Source organism: Callithrix jacchus, chromosome 7 (assembly GCF_049354715.1).
Source record: "Callithrix jacchus isolate 240 chromosome 7, calJac240_pri, whole genome shotgun sequence".
Classification (NCBI taxonomy): Eukaryota; Metazoa; Chordata; class Mammalia; order Primates; family Cebidae; genus Callithrix; species Callithrix jacchus.
In genome coordinates, this window is record NC_133508.1 from 73,031,329 (window position 1) to 73,052,751 (window position 21,423).

Here is a 21,423-nt window from a genome sequence, read left to right on the forward strand (position 1 = left end):
AGACAGAGTTTCGCTGTTGTTACCCAGACTGGAGTGCAATGGCAGGATCTCGGCTCATGGCAACCTCCGCCTCCTGGGTTCAAGAAATTCTCCTGCCTCAGCCTCCCGAGTAGCTGGGACTACAGGCGCATGCCACGATGTCACACCGTTTCTTTTTTACCCTTGTGGAGGGGTTTTCTGGGTTGGCAGGGGATTTTGATTTCAATTATATTTCCCCAAGAGGAGTTAGTTTTTTTCCAAGATCTCTTCACTGTGTCCCACTGCACTCTCACTCCCCCCATGTGGAAGGCAAGGAATGGAGGAAAAGAGGAAGGACGGGAAGGAAAGGAGGGAAGAAGGGAGGGAGGGAGGGAGGGAAGGATCAATTTTGAGAAGTTTCTCCCTGACTGCTGGGCCTTGAAAAATCAATAACAGAGACTCAGTTACACTCAAGAATGTCTCTAAACAACAACAAAAACTCAAAACCAAAAAGTAGTTTACAATACTGAAATTATAGGAAACAACCAAAAAAGGCCATTAGGTGGGGCCGATGGAGCATGATCTGGTCCTTAAAGTATGCAGGTTGCCTGGGAAGCCCACCCTATGGAGATTGGGAGGAGAGGGGGATACTGATGGCTGATGGGGGAGAGCCTGGGCTGGGGTAGTTTTTAGTGATGGGCTTTTGGACCCTCCCGTCTCCTCCAGCTGGCTCAGGCCTTTAAGAGGCAGGCCCAAGAGGCAGGAAGCCCTAGAAGCTCCCCAACCCCTCCACCCCATGGACCTGGATCCCCTGCAGGAGGGGGAAGTCGAGCAGTGGCCCAAAGACACAGTCGTCCTCCTGGCTTGGGGCTGGGGCTACCAGGGTCCCCAGGGGGCTGGCCTGGAACCAGAGGTTCTCATAGGACTTAGTGCTGGGGCTGACGCCCCCCAAGAGGGGCTGAGTGGAGTCACAGCGGAGGTAGTGCCCTGGCCCTGGGCTTGTGGGACTGCCCACCAGCTGCCCATAAAGGACCTGATTGCTGGTGCCAGACTGGGATTGGGGCTGGGTGGAAGCTGTTCTTGGGTCCCTCTGGAGCACATAGGGCTGGACCAGAGTGGGGAGGCCACAAGTCTCGGAGCCGTTAAGAGACTCCCAGGGCACCGGCTTCTTCTTCTCCTCCTCCAGCACTGTGAGCTTGGTGATGGGTGGCGTGCCGAGGCTGGGCAGCTGGAAGGCCTCCTGCACACAAGGATGTGGGGCTCATTTCATATGTCTGCCCCAGCCACAGTCCCTGTCTGGGTTCTGGCAGTGGTGGGGACATTCCTGCTGTTACTTCTAGAACACAAAGGGTTCCATTTGCAAAGCACTGTTATGTTCCTGACACATGCCACGCACTGTTCAGACTCAGCATGGTCAGTCTTTCCATATCACAGGGAGCTGACTGAGGCTGTGAGATGGACAGAGCTGGGATTCTTTGGGTCTGTTTCACCCCAAAGGAAGGGGATGTTGCTGGAAGTGACAGAAGGCCTGAGTACTTGGCTTCAGGAGGTATCCCTTCACTGAGCCTGGGCCAACATCCCCACCCCATTTCCCTCTCCCTCCTGGATTCTCACCTCCTCCATGGTGGTGGGCACCCAGGAGCCCAGGCTGCTGTGAGCTGGATCTGGGATATTTGGCCAGAGGGGATTCTTCCTGCTGCAAAAGGGGGCAGATGGAGGCTGGGTCAGACATACCCTCTGATCTTTCCACCCTTTGTCCCACCCACCCCACCTGAAGAGGTGCAGCTGCGCTTTGTGCAGAGAGAAGAAGCTGGGGCTGGGGCTCTCAGACATAGGCCCCAAAGTCTGGGAAGGTTGGAAGGGACTTAGATGGGCCCACCTGGTCCTGAGGTTCCCTATGGGTGGGGGAAGCAGGATCTCAGGTTTCTCAAAGGGACTCACTTGGAGCTGCAGCAGAGCCAGACAGTTCCACAGAGGCAGGAGAGCAAGAGGAGCAGGGCGAACAGGCCCAGGAGGATGTGTAGCTCAGATCCTTCTGCAGTTTGGGAAGAGCCAGAAGTTAGAATGCATGTGGGGAAGGCTGGGTCTCCTCCCTCCGACCAGGGGTTTCAAAGTCATTCCCCTTCTACTCTCAAAATCAGCAGCCTTTGGTTGGGGTACCCTCCCAACAGCCATCTCTGCCCAGACCCCATTTTCCCTTACCTGGGGTCAAGGTCATCAGGTTGAGGACTGTACTGTTGACGGCCCCAGCCTTGCTGGAGGCCATGAGGTGGACGTGATACAGACTGGCAGGCTTCAGGCCATGGAGGACAAAGCCATGGGAGGAGGCATTCAGGATGGCGGCTGGGAGGGGTGTATGGTCAGCCTAGGCCTGGATGCTGAAGCTGCCTCCATGGCAGCTGAGCACCCGCTCCTGGGTTTTCTGGGGCTGTGGGGAACTGAGGATAGACTCACAGAAGAACTGGTTCTGAGCGTTGGTCCAAAAGATGGTGTAGTGGGTCAAGGGGCTCTTCCCCAGCTCAGGGGGCTCGGGCACCCACTCCAGCTGTGCCCAGGTCTTGCCAATGTGGTTTAGACGAAGCTCTGGGGCACGGGAGGGGCCTGTGGGAAGAAAGAGGTACAGGGGGTAAAGGGAGTGGGGCAGAGCAAGAGCCCAGTTGGACTTCTTGTGGCTTCCCAGCCACTGCAGGGTGGATGAGAAAGAGCCCAAGGGGACTCACGTCCAAGCCTCATTTTCCCAGGGATTTAATCCAGGTTCCATCTACTGCTAATAAGTGTCTGAGCCAGGATTTGAACCTGGCTCTGCTTGTGACTCTAAATTCTCACTTTCTGATTTCTACCAGGCCTGATTTCATCTGATTTACTCTTTGATTTCTGCCACTCACTCTCTGAATTTATGCCAGGTCCTCTGTCCAATTTCTTTTGTTTTATTTTGAGACAGGGTCTCTCTCTGTCACCCAGGCTGGAGTGCAGTGGCTCCATCTTGGCTCACTACAGCCTCGACCTCCTGGGCTCAAGTGATCTGATCCTCCCACCTCAGCCTCTCAAGTAGCTGGGGCTATAGGCATGCGCCACTGCACCCAGCTAATTTTTTGTTTGTTTGTTTGTTTGTTATTTATTTTTCTGTAGAGACAAGGTTGCCCAGGCTGGTCTCAAACTTCTGAGCTTAGGTGATCTGCCTGCCTTGGCCTCCCAGAGTGTTAGGATAACAGGTGTGAGTCACTGCACCTGGCCCCTCTGTCCAAGTTCTGTTACATATTAACACCTTATTTTTGTCTGGGAAATGGACTGATTTTTGCCAGGTTTGCTCCTTGAATTGTGCTACCTCCATACTCAGTTTCTATCCCAGCAGCTGATTTCTGTCCAGCTGTAGGGATCAAGTGTAAGCCAGGGGATTGGGAGAGATCCTCTCCAGGGCCCAAAGTATGGTAGGAAGGCAGTGTTCCCTATATTCCTGATTGCTGGGGACCAGTTGCAGCCTTGGAAGAGAGAGGAGAGGATTCTGGAAAGGGGCCTGATGGTTGACGAACCCCTTTCTTGGGAGTAGGCGTAGACATGCTGGGAGTGTCCCATGGCGTCCTGGTACAAGGGAGTCACAGTGATCTCATAGAGCTGAAAGGGCCTGATGTTCTCTGTAGAGAGAAAATGGGGTAGGCATTCCTGTTAGGGGCTAACCTGTGCTGATGATCAGGAGCTAAACTCAGACTTCTAGTCAGGGCTACCCTGGCCTCATGATTTGAGGTTAACCTCTGCACTCTCTTTTTTTTTTGAGACAGAGTTTCACTCTTGTTACCCAGGCTGGAGTGCAATGGCGCGGTCTCGGCTCACCACAACCTCCGCCTCCTGGGTTCAGGCAATTCTCCTGCCTCAGCCTCCTGAGTAGCTGGGATTACAGGCACACGCCACCATGCCCAGCTAATTTTTTTGTATTTTTAGTAGAGACGGGGTTTCACCATGTTGACCAGGATGGTCTCGATCTCTTGACCACATGATCCACCCGCCTCAGCCTCCCAAAGTGCTGGGATTACAGGCTTGAGCCTGCACAATCTCTTCTTTAGATCATTTGATGAGAATTAGGGAAGAAAAGTGGAAGAGAGAGCTGCTAAAAGGGTGGCAGGGTCAGGGCTATAGAAAAAGGACTAGGTTAGACTGTAGGGAGAACTTCCTAATTATGAGGATATGAAATGGGAACAGTGAAGGATCAAGAAAGGCTGGAGAATCCATGTCTCTAGGGCAGTTCAGGCTGCCCCGTGCTTATTGTCAGATAAGCACTGCCTCCCTTTGTCCCTGGTCCTGCCCATCTTTTCAGGCCAGCCTCACCCTTCAGCAGAAACCCCGTGATGCTCCCACTCTGTTCCATCCTCCAGGTCTTGTTGCTGTTGCTTGTGCTGGAGGGGCCCGGGCCCCATTCAATGACATAGCCCTGAGGCTGTGGACTGGGGAGCTCCCAGCCCACCCAGAGGCTGTGAGGGTCTTGGGCCATGGCATGGAGTCTGGTCAGGGCTGGGCCTGGAGACAGTGGGATATGGTAGAATGAAGATGAAAAGAACGCAGGCCCTGGAGCCAGAAAACTGGGTTCAAATCCTGGCTTTGCTACTTACAGGCTGGGTGACCTTGGGTAGGTCAACATCTGAGCCTCGGTTTCCTCATCCGTAAAGTGGAAATGATGATAAAAGTTCCTGCCTTATAGGGTGTCAGTGCAGATTAAATGACTTGATGCATGGAACAAGCCTAGCGTAGAGTAGTGGTGACAGCTAACACTGTATGGCTCTTGGTATGTGTCAGGTGTAATCCTTGATGTATTTTATTTTACTTTACACTTTACCTTACTTTGCTTTGTTTTACTTATTTATTTATTTTTGAGATGGACTCTCGCTCTGTCACCCAGGCTGGAGTGCAGTGGCACGATCTTGGCTCACTGCAACCTCCGCCTCCTGGGTTCAAGCAATTCTTCTCTCAGCCTCCTGAGTAGCTGGGTTTACAGGCACTTGTCACCACGCCTGGCTAATTTTCGTATTTTTAGTGGAGATGGCGTTTTGCCATGTTGGCCAGGCAGGTTTTGACCTCTTGACCTCAGGTTATCTGCCTGCCTCAGCCTCCCAAAGTGCTGGCATGAGCCACTGTACCCAACTCCTTATTATATTTTAATTTACTGAGTCCTTTAATAGTCATACCCAGGAGGTACTACTCTTGTCCCCATTTTATTAATGAAAAAACTGAGAGACACAGAGAGGTTAATAAACTTATCTAAGATCACACAGCTAGTAAGTGGGAATATTAGCTATTATTATTGTTATTGTGATTAGTTCCACCATCTTAGGACCCATGTTTAGGGAAGGTGGCAGCTAATCTCCTGAGAATGAACAATGAAGTCACTGACCATGTTCCAGGGAGAAAAGCCTGGGGCTTTCTCTCTCAGCTTTGTTGGCAGAATCGGCTCTGTGTGTGTGTGTGTGTGTGTGTGGTGTGTGTGTGGTGTGTGTGTGTGGTGTGTGTGGTGTGTGTGTGGTGTGTGTGTGTGGTGTGTGTGTGGTGTGTGTGGTGTGTGTGTGGTGTGTGTGTGGTGTGTGTGTGGTGTGTGTGGTGTGTGTGTGCTGTGCGTGTGGTGTGCGTGTGGTGTGCGTGTGTTGTGCGTGTGGTGTGCGTGTGGTGTGTGGTGTGTGTGTGTGGTGTGTGTGTGGTGTGTGTGGTGTGTGTGTGGTGTGTGGTGTGTGTGGTGTGTGTGTGGTGTGTGTGTGTGGTGTGTGGTGTGTGTGTGGTGTGTGTGTGTGGTGTGTGGTGTGTGTGTGGTGCGTGTGTGGTGCGTGTGTGGTGCGTGTGTGGTGTGTGTGGTGCGTGTGTGGTGCGTGTGGTGTGTGTGTGGTGTGTGTGTGGTGTGTGTCGTGTGTGTGTGGTGTGTGTGTGGTCGGTGGTGTGTGTGGTGTGTGTGTGGTGGGTGGTGTGTGGTGTTTGTGGTGTGTGTGTGTGGTGTGTGTGGTGTGTGTGTGGTGTGTGTGGTGTGTGTATGTGTGTGTGGTGTGTGTGGTGTGTGTGTGGTGTGTGGTGTGTGTGTGTGGTGTGTGTGGTGTGTGTGTGTGGTGTGTGTGTGGTGTGTGTGGTGTGTGGGTGTGTGTGGTGTGTGGTGTGTGTGTGGTGTGTGTATGTGTGTGGTGTGTGTGTGGTGTGTGTGGTGTGTGGGTGTGTGTGGTGTGTGGTGTGTGTGTGGTGTGTGTGGTGTGTGTGGTGTGGTGTGTGTGTGGTGTGTGTGTGGTCGGTGGTGTGTGTGGTGTGTGTGTGGTGGGTGGTGTGTGGTGTGTGTGTGTGTGGTGTGTGTGTGGTGTGTGTGGTGTGTGTATGTGTGTGTGGTGTGTGTGGTGTGTGTGTGGTGTGTGGTGTGTGTGTGGTGTGTGTGGTGTGTGTGTGGTCGGTGGTGTGTGTGGTGTGTGTGGTGTGTGTGTGTGGTGTGTGTGTGTGGTGTGTGTGTGGTCGGTGGTGTGTGTGGTGTGTGTGTGGTGGGTGGTGTGTGGTGTTTGTGGTGTGTGTGTGTGGTGTGTGTGTGGTGTGTGTGGCGTGTGTGTGGCGTGTGTGTGGCGTGTGTGTGTGTGCGTGCGCGTGCATCACCTGGTTCTGGCTAATGATAGTAACAGCAGACACATGCGGAGCAGTTACTTTGTACTAGGCCCTTGTCTTAACTCATGTACTCCCCGTGCCTCACCTCAGTAGGCACTATTATCATCCCCATCTGCTGGATGTAGAAACAGAGGCTGGGGAAGGGAGGTAACCTGCTCAGGTCACACTGTTAGCAAGTGATAGGACTAGATTTTTAAATTTTTTTTAGACAAAGTCTCCCTCTGTCACCCAGGCTAGAATGCAATGGCATGATCTCATGTTGCTGCAACCTCCACCTCCCTGGTTCAAGCAATTCTCCTGCCTCAGCCTCCCAAGTAGCTGGGAATACAGGGACATGCCACCATGCCTGGCTAATATTTGCGTTTTTAGTAGAGACAGGGTTTTTACCATGTTGGCTAGGCTGATCTTGAACTCCTGACCTCAGGTGATCTGTTCCCCTTGGCCTCCCAAAGTGTTGGGATTACAGGTGTGAGGCACCGTGCCCAGCCAATAGGACTAGATTTGAACCCAGGCAGTCTAGCCGTTGAATTAACACACTTGACTGGTGTTCTTCTGGCTGCCAGTCCCCTTTACCTCTGCTCTCTGAGAAGGCCACTGGACTGGGACGAGAGGTCCCAGCTGAGTTATAAGCCTCAAGGGTCACCTCCTGGGCTTCTGAAGGCAGGTGGAAGGTACAGCTGAGCTCTGTGGTGTTGCAGAGGGGCAGGATGGCCGCAGCCTGGCCTGAGGGTCTCCAAGAAACCACATAACCTTGGATCTGTCCGCTGTCTTCTTCCAGGGGCACTGGCTATGGGGCACAGGAGGAAAAAGAGAAGGGGATGTGCAGCTCATCTTGAGTAGGGGAGAGCCTCTAGGTGGGGTGGGTAGATCATACAATGAAGTCTCCCCAGGCTGGGGCCAGGCTTCTCACCCCTCCCCTTTTCCCTCTGTTCCCTTGTGCTAGGCTCTAGGAAGGAGGACAGGAAGAAGCTGGAGGGCAGGGAGAAACAAGTCAGTGCACACAGCAGGCTTTTAACGATTCATTGAACCGCCCTGTGCCCTGCGTTGTAGTCTCTCCAAAAGCAAACTCAGCTCCCGAGGCACATGCAGAGTGCATGCAAATCACATATAAATGCATCCACACTTCCCAGACCTGTTGGAGTCCTAAGCCCGGGTTTGCAGGGGTCTATTTGGATTGGAGGAGGTGTCAAGGTAGAGGGGTGGCCTTCAGAGGGAGTCACCTTCCAGAACAGCTGCACTGTCCTGGGGTCCAGCTGCCTCTGCCGCCACCATGTGTCCAGTCTGACAGCGGGGGCTGTGGATTGAACAAGAAAGGAGGGTGCAAGTCAGGGAGGGCCCTGAGCCTGGACTGGATACTGATGGCTGCTCCCAGCCCCTCATCACCTCCTTACCCCGTTCAGTAGTTCTCAGCTCCAGGTTGGGGCTCCAGTTGCTCCAAAGGCCAGGCAGGGGCCAGCGGATGCAGCGTATCTGCAGGGTGTAGGTCGTGGCTGGGAGGAGCCCACAGAGCTCATACTGAAAGGCCTCTGAGGGCAGGGGGCTCTCCTGGTGGGGGGTGGACAAGACTCTGAGTCTTGGATCTCTGGGCCATTCCAGGGCCAGCTCGAGCCCAACTTACCCTGCCCCCTACCCCCACCACCACCTCAGGCTCTCCATGTTGCCCTCCACCTCACCAGTGCCCAGCTGGCTTCTCCACGCTGTGGCTTGTGGCGCAGCTCACACTTCTGATTTATAAACAGTCCTGGCTTCCATGGCTCCCAGCACAAGTGTAGGCAGCCTGGCTCAGGAGGGGGCGCTTCAGGGTTGGGGTCCAGGGTCCGCAGCATGGGGGGCTCCAGTTTCACTGCAAGGAGTGGGGCTGTCAGAAGCTCTCCCTGCCCCACCCTCGAGGGCTCTGCCTTAGCCCCCTCTTGTCTCCCTGTCTGTGGTTCACTGTCTGCCCACATAGCAACGGGAGGTTTCTGTGGTTCGGTCTCTGTGAGTCTTTGCTTCTCTCTAGGTCTCTGTTTCTTGCTCTTGCCCCAGGGCCTTTGCACTGGTTGTTACTTTGCACTGGTTGTTACTTCTATGTTTTCCCTCCAGATAGCCAGCGGCTTGCTCCCTCATTTCCTTCAAGGATCTGCTCAACTGTCACCCTCTTAGTGAGGCCTTTCTTGACCAACCTATTGAAATAGCCACTGCTCACCTTCCCCTCTCTCTGTGTCCTTCTCCTCCTTACTTTCTCCTTTCTGCTTATTGCCGTCTGACATTCTATCTTATTTAACTTCCCATTGGAATCCAACATTCTGAGGGCAGGATTTTGGATGATTTGTTTACTGCTGTATCCCCAGTACCTAGAGCAGTGCCTTACATTTAGTGGGTGCTTCAGGAAACGCGCTGAAAGCATGATTGAATGTGTCTCCTTGCTTCTGTGTCTCTTCCTGCCTCTGGGTCTGTGTCCCCATTTCTCCAGCTGCACCCTTCTTTGTCTCTGTCTCTCTTCTCTGCCTTTGTCTCTAGATCTTCCAGTGTCTCCTTGTCTGTCACTGGGCCTGTGTTTCACTCTCCATTCCTCTCTGTGTCTGCCTGTTTTGGGGACCCCCTTCCCTCCCCTGCACCCAGTATAACTCACCAACGTCCATAGGATTAAGGCACAGTTGTAGCGACATGCTGGTCCCCAGCGCGTTCTCTGCCTGTACCCAGATGACCATATTCTGGTACAACAGCAGGTGTCTGCGTGGGATGGAGCAGTGGCTCTGCCCATCCTTGGGCACGCAGTCCTGGATGGAGTCCTCTTGGGTCTGACAGTTGGCCCGGCTCCTGCCAATAGTACAGGCTTGGGTGTCAAGCAGAGGAAGAAAGTGAGGTTCCCTTCTCCCTCCCAGAGGCATGCCCACCATCCTACCCATGGCTCATCCCAGAACCCGACGGGAGGGGTCCGGGGTGGGGGCCCCTCCTCACTTGAAGCTCTTCAGAGTGATGTTGGTGGGTAGGTGGGTCTCGGGTCCTGGCTCCCACTGGCAGTTGAGACTGTTGGTTGTGAGGTTCATGAGGCAGGAGAGGTTGTGGGGTACAGCTGGAGGGTCTGCATATAGGTGGGAAGAGTGTGAGGGCTTTGGGTGGGACCACTCAGAACACTCAGAAAGCTCCCTCTGGGACCAGTTGGCCATGTTGCCTTGCCCTGGCTTGGTTCCTCTGTTGTCACCTTGTTGGTCCTGCCGTCTCCAGGCAGAGTGGCTCTGGAAGGGCAGCCGTGGGGGAAGCTAAGTTAGAGGCACGCACAGGGGCAAGCATCACAGGCCCCCAGCAGAACAGTGGTGCCCCATTTCCAAGCCCCCCAACTCCAGACCCTTTGTCAGTGACAGTGCAGTGTTTGGGTTTTTATCCTGGTTCTGCCATTCACTAGCCCTGTGATCCTGAAGTTATTTAACTGCTCTGTGTCTCAGCATCCTCATCTGTAAAATGAGGTAATGGTAAAATACCCACCCTCTAGTGTTATTGTGAGGGCTAAATGACTCACTCTAAAGTCATTCTGAATGACTCACTCTGAAGTGCTCAGAACAGTGCCTGATATACAGGAAATGCCATGTAAGTGTTAGCAGTGGCCATTACTGATGCTTTTTGGTTTTTTTTTTTTTTTGAGATGGAGTCTTGCTCTGTCAGCCAGGCTGGAGTGCTGTGGCGCGATCTTGGCTTGCCTGGCTAATTTTTTGTATTTTTAGTAGAGATGGGGTTTCTCCCTGTTGGCCAGGCTAGTTTCAAACTCCTGACCTCAAATGATTTACCCACCTTGGCCTCCCAAAGTGCTGGGATTATGGGCATTAGCTTCTGCACCCAGCCCTTTACTGATGCTTATGCCTCAGCTTGGCACAAACTCCATCCTGCTCAGTTTGAAAGGAAGGTTGAAATGGGGGTGGAGGAGAAGCAGAGGACAAGCCCAGCTGGCAGAGAATGTTCTCTTTGGAGACACCCTCTCATGGCTGAGGACTTGGGCTCTGTAGAGTAGCGGTCACCACACTGGCTTTAGAGCCACACTGCCTCCATCCTATTAATATGTGACAGGCAAGTCGCTTATCCTCCTTGAATCTCAGTTCTTCGTCCGCAAATTGGGGCTAAATAGTAGTACCAACTGATACTACTGTTACCTGATATTATGCCCATAAAGTGCTTAGTAGGCAAGAGCTCAATAGGTAATACTCTTTTTTTTGAGGTGGAGTTTCGCTCTTGTTGCCCAGGCTGGAGTGCAGTGGTGTGATCTCGGCTCACTGCAACCTCTGCCTCCTGGGTTTGAGCAATTCTCTCTCCTGTCTCAGCCTCCCGAGTAGCTGGGATTACAGGTTCCCACCACCATGCCTGGCTAAGTTTTTGTATTTTTAGTAGAGATGGGGTTTTGCCATGTTGGCCAGGTTGCTCACAAACTCCTGACCTCAGTTGATCCCCTTGCCTCGGCCTCCCAAAGTGCTGGGATTACAGGTGTGAGCCACTGTACCCAGACAGTAATATTCTTATTAGTATTGGCAGGAGGGTATCAGAAGCAGAGCAGATGGATGGCTGGAGGGACTTACAGCCTGCGTGCAGCTCAACCTGGTCCAGGATCTGCACGGTGTTGCTCCAATTCAAGCAGCAGGAGAGAAAGGCCCGAGTGTGGTTGAGGTGGGGCAGGGTGATGGTAGATTCCTGGGTCCCATCAGACAGACGCTGCTGCCTCCCACCAGGCTGAAGATCTGATCCCAGTCTCCAAAGAATCGGTGACTCCGGGTCCAGATGGCTGCATTTCTGCGTGATGATGCAGGAGGCCGTGATGGGATCCCCCAGGCGGACGATGGGGGCTGAGACACTGATGTGCCCACACCCCTCCAGACCTGAGGTGGAAGAGAATGGGCCAGGAATGACTCCTCTGCCTAGCAGAGCTCGGCTATAATCTAATCTAGGCCTTGGTACTCCTAGACTCAGGGCCCTCACCTTCCTGTCTCATCCTTCAAGACATGGGGGCTGGCAATTGAAGGACGTGGACAGGGACTTCGAGACGTTATAGGGGTGAGGCAGAGATAGTGTTGTGCTGGTAACTGTTTTTCAGCCAGCTTGACAGAGAAAAGCAGACCCTGGTTTGTAGTGTGTGCCCCTTTCCATGGTGTGAATACTCTCACCTTATCTGATTTCAAGCTACTGATGTGACGTCATTGATCGGGGAGTTGGGAACAGAGCCAGCCCCAGCACACCACCAGATAAAGACTGATAACTCCCAGTGTCCTTCCCAAGGATGGTGCAAGCAGTGATTAGAGTGATAAGAACCCATAGCCACAGCAATCTTTTCACAAGTCAAATCTGATTCTGTTAGCCCATCTCCATCACAGCACCTCATTGGCACATTACTGCTCTGAAAGGCAGTATGGTGTGATGGATGAGGGTGGGTGTTGGAACTAGACTGCCTAGGTTTAAATTCGGGTTCCGTGGCTTATTATGTGACCCTGATATGTTACTGAGACTTTCTGTGCCTCGATTTTATCATCTGTAAAATAGGGATAAACATTGTCCCCTACATTAGCGTCGCTTGAAGGATTACATGAGATAACAAATGGAAGGCACTTAAAGCAGTGTCTGGCATGTGAGTCCTTGCTGCCGTCATTAGGATAAAGAGTCAAATCCTTCACATAGCTCTTGTGGCCTGGCCCCGCCTGACCCTCTCAGTTCCAGCTTATACTGTCTCTCTGCTCTGGCCATTCTGGCTTATTCTTGCTATTCTTTGAAAACCCCATAATCTTTCTAGTCTCTGGATCTTTGGACCTGCTGGGGTTTTTTTTTTTTTTTTGGTGTCGCTGTGTTACTCAGGCTGGAGTGCAGTGGCACCATCAAAGGGCCTCCTCTGCTTCACAGGCTCAGGATTTCAGGCTGGAAGGAACTTTACAAGGTTGTTTGCTTCAAAACTCCACCTGATGCTCTGCTCTCTACAGCAGGGCTTGAGTAGCCTATTTTTGTATTTCGTATGGCCTAACAACTAAGAATCTTCCTTGTTAGGAAAGTTTTAAAAGAGTTAAAAACAAACAAGAGGGCTCACTGCACTCTTGACCACCCAGGCTCAAGTGATCCTCCCATCTCAGCCTCCCGAGTAGCTGGGACTACAGGTGCATGCCACCATACCTGGCTAATTTTTTGATTTTTTTTTAATTTGTAAAGATGGGGTTTCACTATGTTTCCCAGGCTAATCTTGAACTTCTGTGCTCAAGGAATCCTCCTGCCTCAGCCTCCTTAAGTGCTGAGACTACAGGTGTGAGTCACTGTGCCTGACCTGCTGTTCTTTTTTTGAGGGACTCTTCTTTCTCCCTCTCATCCCTGTTTCACCTGGTTAACGCTTAGGCATCTTGAAGAAACCAGACCGGGCACTAACAAACCAGAGCAGGCCAAGGCCCCTGTACTTCCTCAAAGCTCTTATTATCCTTCATAATTATACAGTCTTATGATTATTTACTTATCTATCACTCCAGCTAGATTACAAATTCTGTGAGGCCAGCAGACCTTGGCTGTTTGCTGATTACTGTATTCCCAGTGCCTGGTACAGAGTATTACCCTGGTGAAAATTTTTTTGATAAATAAATAAACAAATAAACATGCACTTTGCCCACAATGCTTTCTCTCCTCTCTCTGGTGTTCTTAGGCCTGTTTTATTGGTGGGGATGCTAAGGCCCTAAGAGGAGAAGCAGTTTGCCCAGGGTCACAGAGCAAGTTCATGATTCTCAACAAAGGGCTTCCGCTGCTTCACAGGCTCAGGATTTCAGGCTGGATGGAACTTTCCAAGGTCATTTGCTTCAAAACTCCACCTGATGCTCTGCCCTCTACAGCAGGACTTGAGTGGCCTATTTTTGTATGGTCTAACAACTAAGAATCTGCCTTACATTTTTAAAGTGTTAGAAACAAACAAAAACCAAATAAAAACATGCAACAGGGCTGGGTGTGGTGGCTCATGCCTGTAATCCCAGCACTCTGGGAGGCCGAGGTGGGTGGATCACCGGAGGTCATGGATTCGAGACCAGCCTGGCCAACATGGTGAAACCCCATCTCTACCAAAAATATAAAAATTAGCCAGGCATGATGGCAGGTGCCTGTAATCCCAGCTATTCATGAGGCTGAGGCAGGAGAATTGCTTGAACCTGGGAGGCAGAGGTTGCAGTGAGCCAAGATCAACCACCACTGCACTCCAGCCTGGGCGACAGAGAGAGACTCCATCTCAAAAAACAAAAAACATGCAATTGGCAGGGCATGGTGGGTCACACCTGTAATCCCCGCACTTTGGGAGGTCAGGACGGGTGGATTGCTGGAACCCACGAGTTTGAAACCAGCCTAGGCAACATGGCAAAACTACAGCTACAAAAAAATTAGCTGAGTGTGGTGGCATGCCCCGAACTACCTTGGACCCTGAGGTGGGAGGATGGCTTGAGCCCAGGAAGTTGAGGCTGCAGCTGTGATTGTGCCACTGCACTCTAGCCTGGGTGACAGAGGGAGACCCTGTCTCAAAAACAACCAACGAACCAAACAGACGAACATGGAACAGAGACAGCATGTGACCAGCAAAGCCTAAACATTACTGCCAAAGTTTGCCAACTCCTGCCATGTAGCATCTCTGTGAATCCTGGCCTCAGCTCGCACACCCCTGGGGATGGGAAGTTCTCTACCTCTCAAGACAGAGTTTCCGTGGTTGAAAACCAAGCTCTGCCTGGGCCTCTGTATTTCAGGATGAAAACTGTCCCCTTGTTGCTTCCATCCTGATCCCTTTGCTGTCCACCAAGGCTGCATAGGACCCATAGGTTCCTTTTGACAGCTTGGTAAAGATTTGCGGACAAGATCTGTGTCCCACTGGCCTTTTCCAGGCTGACCAGCCCAGATCATCTCACCATTCCTCTTGGGTGTGGTTTGCCTATGGAAGTCTGGGTGGGAGATCAGCTACCCCACATCTGCGGCTCAGTCTTGAGTCTTTTGGGATTCTCTGGGAATCCCAGGAGCCTTGTGGCAGTGCAAGGAAATGATTCCCAGTATCTCTTCTTGTACCTCCCCCTCCCCACTGCATACCCATCCTTGGCCATACTCACTTCTGGAGAGCAGCAGGATGATCAGGGCAGCCCAAGTCAGGCTGAAATTTCTCAGCCTTGTCATAGTGCCAACTTGATGTTCACCTGGAGGCAGGAGGGTTGTGTAAGACCATGGGCTTTGGAGTCAGAGCTGACCTTAATCCTTGTCTGTCATTGTTCAGCTTGACTAGGTTGCTTGACCTTTAGTTTCTTTGAAAAATGGAAGTAACAGCATTCTGTACTGCATGGGACTTTGGGAGGAAGACACAAAATGATGCAAGCCAAGAGGTTTGCACAGTGCCTGGAACATAGGAAATGACTGACAGCTACTGTTATTATACTTGCTTTCTGGGAAAGAGCAGGGAAAGGAGCAGTGAGGAACAGCATTCTTCCGCCTTCCCGGCTATCTAAGCTGGGCTCCCCTCAGAGAGCAGAACCTGAGATGAGGAATTGCATGCTGGTAGTTTATTTTGAGAAGATCCAAGCAGCAGATAAGGGACTGGGGAGAATGAAACAGGGAAGGAGAGAAAGCCAACACAAGGTTATGTTATCATGTTGGTCACCTCTATGGACGACTGGGGCTCTATCCTGCTGGAACTTTCTGAAGAGCTATGTAGACACTTCTCAGAACTGTCCACCCAAGGGTCAATGTATCCCTTGGATGGGAAGATTTACCCACTGACCCCTGCCCCTCATTGGTGAAGGGATGCCTCTTGGGTGTTCACTCCCTGGCACATCCAGGTTGGGCATGCATGAGTACTAGGCAGGTTCTCCTGGGGAAGCCATGCCGGTGTTGTCAGGGATGCTCCCTGGAAGAAAGGGAGAACTCTATGGAGCGGCCGAGGCAAGGAGCTGTCAGGTTACACCAGCAGGAAGCTGGCTGCCTCAGCCATGTGGGCTGAGGATACAAAGTAGGGCACCGAGGGGTCCATTATGCCCCCCGATTCTGGGCACAGACCTCTGGCAGCCCTCTGAGGTCAGGCATCATGTGGTCATGGCCATAGCACCTGGATGGAGGGTGCCTTGGCTCCAGTCTTAGGAAGTATGCAGAAGTTTATCCCACTCGGGTGGGTGCCCAGCCTAATCTTCACCCTGCTCCCATTGGGGTCTTGGGGCCCACACCTGATCCTCCAGCACGAATTGGTGCTGCTGGTGGCATATCAGTGGGAATCGCTGGCCAGCCTGCATGTACATATATGGACACATATATGCAGGTGGTGTCCCAGCAGATCACTTGTGCTCAGCAGGGAGAAAGGTAGGAGAATCTTTTCCTATCCCTCACAGACAGAGGTGTGGATAAGAATTGCCCAGATACCCAAGGCTATTCCTGCTCACAGGGGCCTTACCCAGACCCCAGTCTATCCATATATATTGCAGTATCAGAATACCCAGGGACTCTAGCCTGTAAGTCTCCTTTGTGCAGATCAGAAAGAAAGCACCCCTTCTTCAGGATGGATGCAGCACCACACTAGGACCTGACAACTAGGGCACAGCCTGGATTTCATCTCCAGTTACTACTCAGTTTTGTGCAGTGAGAAACCTGCACAACTATCCCAAGCATCTGTCTACACATCGGTGGTTAGTCACCTTCTTACTACAGCACACCAGTTTGATTATCCCCCTTAACAGTGGTTGGGGAAGATTTAGCCTCCAAGCCCAAGACTTTGGGACACTGGTTTTCATCTCCATGTGCTTTTGATCATATCCCAGCTCTGTTGCCCTAGCCAGGGTCAGCTTCAGGCCCAGCCTATGCCCCGTGCAGTACCACCTTATCTGCCTCCATTGGCTCCTGTCCAGAGCAGACAATCTAGCCCCGAGAGGCCCTGGCCTCCTCCCGCTGGATGCTGGGTGTTGGCCTGCTTGGCCTCAGTCCCTGGTCCCTCACTGCAGCCCTGGGCACCCCCCACCCAGGTTGAGAGGGCCTAGGGCCTGTTGGAGCATCATCTCACTCTCTGGGGGGCTGATATGCAGAGAGGTTTGGAGCCCAGCTCAGATTCAGGTCACCTGACTTGATCTCTGGCTCCACCACTTACTTGTGACCTTGGACAAGTTACTTCACCTTTCTGAGCCGAGCCTCAGTTTCCCCATCTGTGGAAAATAAATAACATTAGCACTCATGCCTCAGGGTTGTTGTGAGGATGAAATGAGATGATTATGGTAAAGGCACTTAGCACTGTGCCTGGCATGGAATCGGCACTCAGCAACTGTAGGTTATTTTCATGAGCCATAAAGTGGGTCATCAGCTCACAGAATCCAGCACCGTTCAGTTCTCCCTTCACCCCTGCCTCCCTCACAGCCTGCATGGCCACACCTCCCAGGACTGCCACCTTGCTTTTATCTGTGCCACACTGCACAGTTCCCAAACCCCCTTTCTGGATCCTCTCCTCCTAGCTCCCTGGCCCCTGGCCCTCCTGTCACTGTGGCCTTCTCTGCCACCGGGCTCTGCAGGAGCTCGTTCCGAGGCTGCTGCCCAGCACACCATCTCCTGGGCTGGCTGCCCAGCACACCACCGTGCCTCCTGGGCTGGCCGCCCAGCACACCACCGTGCCTCCTGGGCTGGCCGCCCAGCACAGTTCCGTGCCTCCTGGGCTGGCCGCCCAGCACACCACCGTGCCTCCTGGGCTGGCCGCCCAGCACACCTCCGTGCCTCCTGGGCTGGCCGCCCAGCACACCACCGTGCCTCCTGGGCTGGCTGCCTAGCACACCTCTGTGCCTCCTGGGCTGGCTGCCTAGCACACCTCTGTGCCTCCAGTGCTAGCTGCCGTTGAGCCCCCTCTTGCTGTTTCTCCCTCCATCACCCTCAACTTTCTCCCCTCACACTCTTTTCCCCAGTTCACACCCCTTGCTCCCTTGCTGTTTTTACTCTTACCTCGAGATTCTTTCTGTGTGAAGGGTGGGGAGGGAAGAGGGGGCTGGGAATAAACAGAGGGAGAGGGCTTTCCAGTGTGCTGCAGATAAAGAAGAGAACGCCACAAAGAATAACAGAGCAAGGCGGTGACTGAAATCCACACAGACTGAAATGACAGAGACCCACCGAGAGGAAGATTGAGGCCGGAGATGTCGAGAGACAGAGAAAAAGGGCCCAAGAGACAAGTCCGCCGACCCAGAGAGCCAGAGGCACTCAGTGGCCTGGAGCCCGGGAAGCAGTCTGTTACCAAGAGTTTAAGATTCAAGGGATAGCAGGAAATATGTGAGACAAACTCAGAGAGACAGCAAGCCAGAGAGAAGTTTCAGGAGGAAATATGGAAACAGAGAGTGAAATAGACAGAGGCCCAGATGGAGCTGGAACTCACAGACACACACGTTCTGAGAGACAGAGGCATGGGAGAACGATTTTGTCTGCCCCCAGCCTAGCTCAGTGCCCCCAGGGAGAAACTTGGCTGTGAGTGACTTCCCTGGTGCAATACCCCAAAAAGTAGGGGCACCCTGTGAAAAGAGAGTCAGTGACCAGGCTGCATATTCCAAAGGATGAATCCCTGGCCCCAGACCTAGGACCCCGGACATGAATACTTGGCGGAGCTGCGGAGAATGGCCCCAGGATTCCAGCTCTCCGTCAAGCCCAAGGCTCAGCCCCTCTCCAGAGATCCCCTACTCACATTGGAGCCTCTGGTCCAGCATCTGCTTGGCCTCCCTGGTCTCTCTTCACCTCGTCAAGAGAAGTTCCTGAAACCAGCTGCAGTCCAGCTTCTCTCCCCAAGCTCTGTCGTTAATGGCTCGGCCTCTGACAGGCCCGGGGGCTGGGGATTGCAACACCTTCCGAGCCTCTCTCCTACCCTCCCTTGTGCCTTCGAGGGCACAGGCAGCCCCTTCCTCCCAGGAAGGAGCCTGCGAGGGAAGCTGGTGAGGCCCGGGCAGCCTTCCTGCCTTGGGGGTCTTAAAGGGCTGGGGAATGTGGCAACAATGTCCCCCTCCCCTGCCTCCGGATTTCCTGAGCTCAAAGCTTTGAGGCTGGGGAGGGCCCAGGCTCCCACCTGGCTGGATGCCATCCCCATGCCCCCAGCCCTGGGGGAGCATCACTTGGAGGCAGAGCTTGGCTGGAAGGCTCACCCAGCCCCAAGCCTCTTCTCAGCTCTAGCCTTGGGGCCCAGGTCTTCACAGTACGCAGAAGGGTGTCTTCCAGGTTCCAGGGAATTTTATAACCCAAAACTTACTGCTCCCATCTTCCTTACGTATTCTCTGCATTGCCCATAGACCAGGTGGAGGGAGAAACAGGCGTTCTAGAGGCAAGACAGGAGGATGTCTTGGGGGGGGCATGGGGTCTTCCTATGTTCACTAAAAATTACTAATGTTTACCCACAATGGTTCTGCAACACTGAATATTTTGTAATTGGGTGAAATAGACTACATTTTATGTCTTTTATTGTCTGTATTTATGATGCCTCAGCAACTACAAATAATTTTCTTTGCATTTTCTGAGAGATGTTCAAACTGCCCATAGTTTATTGGACTCATAACACAATCAAGGTGAGGTACCAACAGGCCAGCAGGCTGTCCTTAACATAGAATCCTTTTCAAGCATCTGGGTGTGGTGTGATGCTGCAGACCAGGGCTGCATTTCTATTTCCAGGTCAAATGACCCGACTGCCCACTGTAGCCTCCCAAGAAATCCCACAGGCTCCACTCACTCAGTGAATCCCGGGGACTCTCCTCTTTCAAAATATAACCAGAATCCTGGGTATTCACTGTAAAGTTCGACTTGGCTGTACGTGCGATTAATTTTATGATAATATATTGGAAAATATAAATATCACTTAAACCAATGCCAGCCAGCCCCAAGCTACCCTCATCTCTTGCCTAGGCCGTCTAAATAGCCCCCTCCCTGCTCTCCTGCTTCTTTCATCCTTGTTCTCCCACCTGGCTCCTTCAACAGCCAGTGCGTTATCAGTTAAACAGAAGTCTGATCAGGTCATCCTTGTGCCAAACTTTCCAGTGGCTCCTGTGTCTGGACAGAAGCCCTTTCAATGATCTACAAAGCCCTGCGCAACCTGGTACCCCCATTATGTCCGGGACCCCTCTCCTGTTATTCTCCTGCTGGCTGCCTTGCTCCAGGCACTCAGTGTTCTTTGCTTCTTGAACTTGTTACTCCAGCTCTTGCCTCAGGCCCTTTGCACGTGCTATTTTATTTGCCCGCAAATAGCTACGTGGGTCTGTCCCTCCCCTTCTTCAGGTCTTTGCTAAAAGTCACCTTCTCACTGAGGCCTTCTCTGAGCAACCTTTTCAAAATTTGCAAGCCCCTCCCTCGCATTCCCTCTCTCTCTCCCCCATATTGCTTTTCAATTCCCACTAGAAGTTCCATGAGGACAACAGTTTTGGTCTGTTTTCTTCCAAACTTTATCTCCAGTGTCTGTAACACTGCCTGTCACACAGTAAGGCCTCCATACGTGTTTGTTGAAGAATGATCAACTGGATGACTCTTCACCCCCTTCACCAAACCTGTCTCCGATCCCCGCGTACCTCATCATGGTGAATTAACCACCATCCCCTCCTCTCCCTAGTCACACAGCTCAGGGACTCCAGAGTCATTCCTTACAACCCCTTCTCCACATTCCCATGTCCAGTCAGTTCTTTTTATTTTTATTATACATGCTGTATTCATGGAAAACCAAGATCTTTAAAGAACTCAAATTAGATATAAATTACGTTCAGCTCTGAGCTGGGTACAGGTCATACTTAGCATGGAAACAGTTAAGCTGAAGCCTTTTTCTCCTTATAGGTTGCCATCATTTTCTTGATTTCTGCAATAGTCTTCCCTGGATTCAGACCCTTGGGACAGGTCCTTGTGCAGTTCATGATGGTGGCAGCGGTACAGAGAGAACGGGTCCTGCAGCTTGGCCAGGTGCTCCTCTGTGAAGTCGTCTTTGGAGTCAATCATCCAGCACAGGCCTGCATAAGAACTGCAGGCCCCAGATATTTGTCTCCGTTCCACCAGTAGCTGGGGCAGCCGGTGCTACAACAGGCACAGAGAATGCACTCATAGAGCCCATCCAGTTTCTCACAGTCTTCTATGGACTGCAGATACTGCTGCTTGCCTCCCTGAGATTCATCCTTCTTCTTTAAATAAGATTCAATGGATTTGTGCTGTGCATAGAAGTTGCTCAAATCGGGAACAAGATCCTTTATCACATACATATGCAGAAGAGGGTAGATTTTTGAGACTTTATTGAGGTTGGTATCAATCCTTCGGGTGCAGGCTAGAGTGTTGCCTCCATGGATGTTCATTGCACAAGAGCCACAGATGCCTTCTCTGCATGATCTTCGGAAGGTCAAAGTAGAGTCAATTTCATTCTTAATCTTGATTAAGGCATCCAGTACCATGGGGCCACATTTATTAAGGTCAACTTCATAAGTCTGCAAATGAGGTTTGTCTCCAGCCTTGTCTGGGTCCCATCGATAGATGGCAAATTTCTTGATATGGGGAGTTGGGGCTGCAGCTGTCTGGGCTCCTCGGCAGGCCTGCAGGCAGGCTCCACCAACGGTTGTGGCTGAGAACCAGCGCCTCAAAGACAGTGCGACCACCGCCACCATCTTGGCTCCTGACCCTTTTTTTTTTTTTGAGACAGAGTCTCACTCTGTCACCCAGGCTGGAGTGTAATGGCGTGATCTTGGCTCACTGCAACCTCTGCCTCCCAGGTTCAAGTGATTCTCATGCTTCAGCCTCCCAATTAGCTGGAACTACAAGGGCGTGCCACCATGCCTGGCTAATTTTTGTATTTTTAGCAGAGAAGGGGTTTCACCATGTTGGCCAGGCTGGCCTTGAACTCTGGACCTCAAGTGATCCGCTCACCTCAGCCTTCCAAAGTGCTGGTTTGACAGGTGT

The 21,423-nt window shown here is 52.1% G+C and overlaps 1 protein-coding gene and 1 pseudogene across 7 annotated transcripts; both read right to left on the reverse strand.

Moving 5' to 3' along the window:
• Positions 1-425: 425 nt before the first annotated feature.
• CSF3R (colony stimulating factor 3 receptor) lies at positions 426-18,455 on the reverse strand. 6 transcript variants are annotated; one of them, XM_035250829.2, is made up of 18 exons: positions 18,203-18,455; positions 16,640-16,694; positions 15,290-15,415; positions 14,628-14,711; positions 11,112-11,408; positions 9,508-9,631; positions 9,179-9,366; positions 8,241-8,410; positions 7,959-8,112; positions 7,788-7,861; positions 7,141-7,354; positions 4,279-4,467; positions 3,489-3,590; positions 2,413-2,559; positions 2,161-2,301; positions 1,900-1,993; positions 1,573-1,654; positions 426-1,198 (listed from the first exon to the last, which is right to left on the reverse strand). In XM_035250829.2, the coding sequence occupies exons 3-18, from the start codon at positions 15,354-15,356 to the stop codon at positions 728-730; spliced, it is 2,598 nt and encodes an 865-aa protein (XP_035106720.2). In that variant the 5' UTR covers positions 15,357-15,415; positions 16,640-16,694; positions 18,203-18,455; the 3' UTR covers positions 426-727. The 6 variants fall into 6 exon arrangements, with proteins under 6 accessions (XP_035106720.2, XP_035106724.2, XP_035106725.2 ...); XM_035250833.2 differs by having other exon boundaries at positions 426-1,294; XM_035250834.3 differs by lacking the exon at positions 15,290-15,415 and having other exon boundaries at positions 11,112-11,322.
• Positions 18,456-20,171: 1,716 nt separating this feature from the next.
• Positions 20,172-21,131, reverse strand: LOC100390276 (succinate dehydrogenase [ubiquinone] iron-sulfur subunit, mitochondrial pseudogene; annotated as a pseudogene). Its single transcript, XR_013520457.1, has one exon. The product of XR_013520457.1 is annotated as a succinate dehydrogenase [ubiquinone] iron-sulfur subunit, mitochondrial pseudogene (transcript).
• Positions 21,132-21,423: the final 292 nt, after the last annotated feature.

Excerpts from the sequence above, each read along its gene's own strand:
- CSF3R (XM_035250829.2), bottom strand. The coding sequence starts at position 15,356 with ATGCCCAACCTGGATGTGCCAGGGAGTGAACACCCAAGAGGCATCCCT. Across the intron at positions 7,355-7,787 it reads CAGTGCAGCTGTTCTGGAAG|CCAGTGCCCCTGGAAGAAGA; the intron begins GTGACTCCCTCT and ends TGTGCCCCATAG. Across the intron at positions 4,468-7,140 it reads GGCCTTCTCAGAGAGCAGAG|GCCCAGCCCTGACCAGACTC; the intron begins GTAAAGGGGACT and ends CACTGTCTCCAG.